Source organism: Phytophthora parasitica, assembly GCF_000247585.1.
Source record: "Phytophthora parasitica INRA-310 unplaced genomic scaffold supercont2.5, whole genome shotgun sequence".
NCBI classification, from domain to species: domain Eukaryota; phylum Oomycota; class Peronosporomycetes; order Peronosporales; family Peronosporaceae; genus Phytophthora; species Phytophthora nicotianae.
Window position 1 is genome coordinate 365,200 of NW_008648991.1, and position 2,292 is coordinate 367,491.

General features: G+C 47.8%; 1 protein-coding gene across 1 annotated transcript; it reads left to right on the top strand.

Moving 5' to 3' along the window:
• Positions 1-1,725: 1,725 nt before the first annotated feature.
• On the top strand, positions 1,726-2,211 carry PPTG_04487 (hypothetical protein; the record flags this gene model as incomplete). Its single annotated transcript, XM_008896730.1, has 2 exons — positions 1,726-1,770; positions 1,825-2,211. The coding sequence occupies 2 exons, from the start codon at positions 1,726-1,728 to the stop codon at positions 2,209-2,211; spliced, it is 432 nt and encodes a 143-aa protein (XP_008894978.1).
• Positions 2,212-2,292: the final 81 nt, after the last annotated feature.

Genomic DNA, 2,292 nt, shown 5'->3' on the forward strand with positions numbered 1-2,292 from the left:
CCAACTACCTCCACAAGTACAGCGCAGGGTACGCGGGTCTCGCAAAACCCTTGTCGGATCTCCTGAAGAAGGATGCCGACTGGCGCTGGGAGCAAAAGCACCAGGACGCCTTTGACAGCGTCAAGGCGAGCGGCCTCAGTATGGTAGTATTGAGTTCAACGAAGGTCGATTTGCAAAGGATCGAGGCCTACTCCGATGCAGACTACTCCAATGACAAGATTGACCGTCAGGCGGTCAGCGGATACGTCACTCTGCTGAACGGCAGTTTCATTTCGTACGGCCAAAGGAAGCAGGGGTTAAATGCTCAAAGTACCATGGAAGCTGAATATATTGCGATATGAATGAAGGCGCGAGGGACATTGTGAGGCTGCGGAGTCTCTGTGATGAACTCAAGTGGAATTTCGACCTGCCAACACTTTGGTGTGACAACACTGCAGCTATTGCTCTGTTGAAGAAGCCTGGGAAGCACAATGGCAGTAAACACATCGAGAACCGGTTCCACTACGTTCGAAACCTCGAAGATAGAGAGATGGTGGCAGTGCAGCATTGCGAAACTAACGACATGACAGCGGGCATCTTTGCCAAGCCACTGGCCAGAGTCATGTTCGAGTATTTCCGAAATTGAATTGGTGTGGTTCGTCGTGCTGAGCTAGGGGGAGCGAAGGGCGCGCCTATCCAGGACGATGGTGTTTATACTGCGTAGATGATGGTGAAGTTCCAGTCAAACTCAAGCTAATTGGTGCTGGTACACGGGTGGTGATGGTATCTTTAGGACGGCGACCAACGATGTTGCGTTGGTTTTTTGACAACAGTACTGATGTTCATGTACGAGCTGTTAGCGGGATGGTCGCGTTGTATTGTTGTACGAAGGTCGTGCGCAATGAGTTTAGTAGATACGATGTTCGTCAGCTGAGTAACGTCTGCAGAGCTACAAGTCGGGCTTGCAGGTTGAGACGGGCTACGTGAGCAATGGGGAGTGTTGGACATCACCTCTGACGCAGTAAGTCTTATGCTCACGTCTGCTGAAGGATCCCAGTAGATAAAATGTTGAAGTAGTGTACCACTCTTATATAGTATATTTAGGATCGATGCGGCTGTAGGGCTTGACGGCAAGGAGAGAATTTACCACTTGTGGAATCTCCTTCTCCTTGCCAAAAATCATCGATTTTACTTGACGAGCCAAAGTTGGGTTCGTTTTTCTAGTCGAATAGCATAGAACAAAAGAAATGGGCACCATGATATTTACAGCAGCGGCAACTATGTTCTCTTACTCGACCTTCCGAGGAATCGTATACCGGATACAAATCGTTGAACTCAATGTCCTTCTGGGCACTAAAGTACTCGAGTGTCTCACACCAAAACATTCATTAGAGCGTCATACAACCCGTCCGTAGATATCATCGTCCTTGATTGTCTGTTTCTTCGTTGAAACAACCACGGTTGACGTTTGCTAATTCTGAAGTAGATAGAGTAGGAAGTTGAACACTCTATAGCGGGGCCTCAGCTCCGGGATCTCGTTTGAAGTGCTTGTAGCTGCGTTACCTGTAAAGGAGATGAATACTGCTATCTAGCTTACAATCTTGGTAAAGAAGATCTCACCACGACTTTGTGATGATGATGCGATGGTTTCAAAAGTCCCAAGAGATATCTGAGGTAGCTTATCGTTTTATGTACTTTTTTTATTGTTTGGTTACTTGCATTTTGGTCGGTTGATCTAGAGCGAATATGAACACTTCAAGGATCGCCTCGCGTTTCTTCACGCGTACCTCGGTAATATTCGAACGGTCGAGGATGTTCACATAAGCCGCCAACAAGGGTATACAGTACAACTACGTCTACGAAGAATCGGTTGCTGGGAAAGGAACGGACGAGGTCAACAGCATGCTGTATCACTTCATCCAGCGGATCATGCTGGCAAACGGCCATCGAAAGCTTACTATCTACGCTGACAATTGCGGTGGACAAAACAAGAATAACTGCGTTATTAAGATGCTGCTGGCTTTAGATCAAACTGGAGAACTTGATGTCGTTGAGCTCAAGTTTTTCGTGACGGGCCACACCAAGAACGCTGTTGACCGTGGCTTCAGGCTTATGAGGAAGAAGTTTGCTAATGAGGACATGTGGACGGCTGATCAGCTGCTCGAGGTTAATATCGACTCCTCGTCTAGCTCTGCCCTTGTCCATATTCCGAAAGTGAACACGGTGATATAGTTGTTCCGAACGCCCGTCACAGAGGCCTACAAGGATCTTAAGGGGGTGCAGCGCTACCAGATCTTCACATTGAGCGAGAAG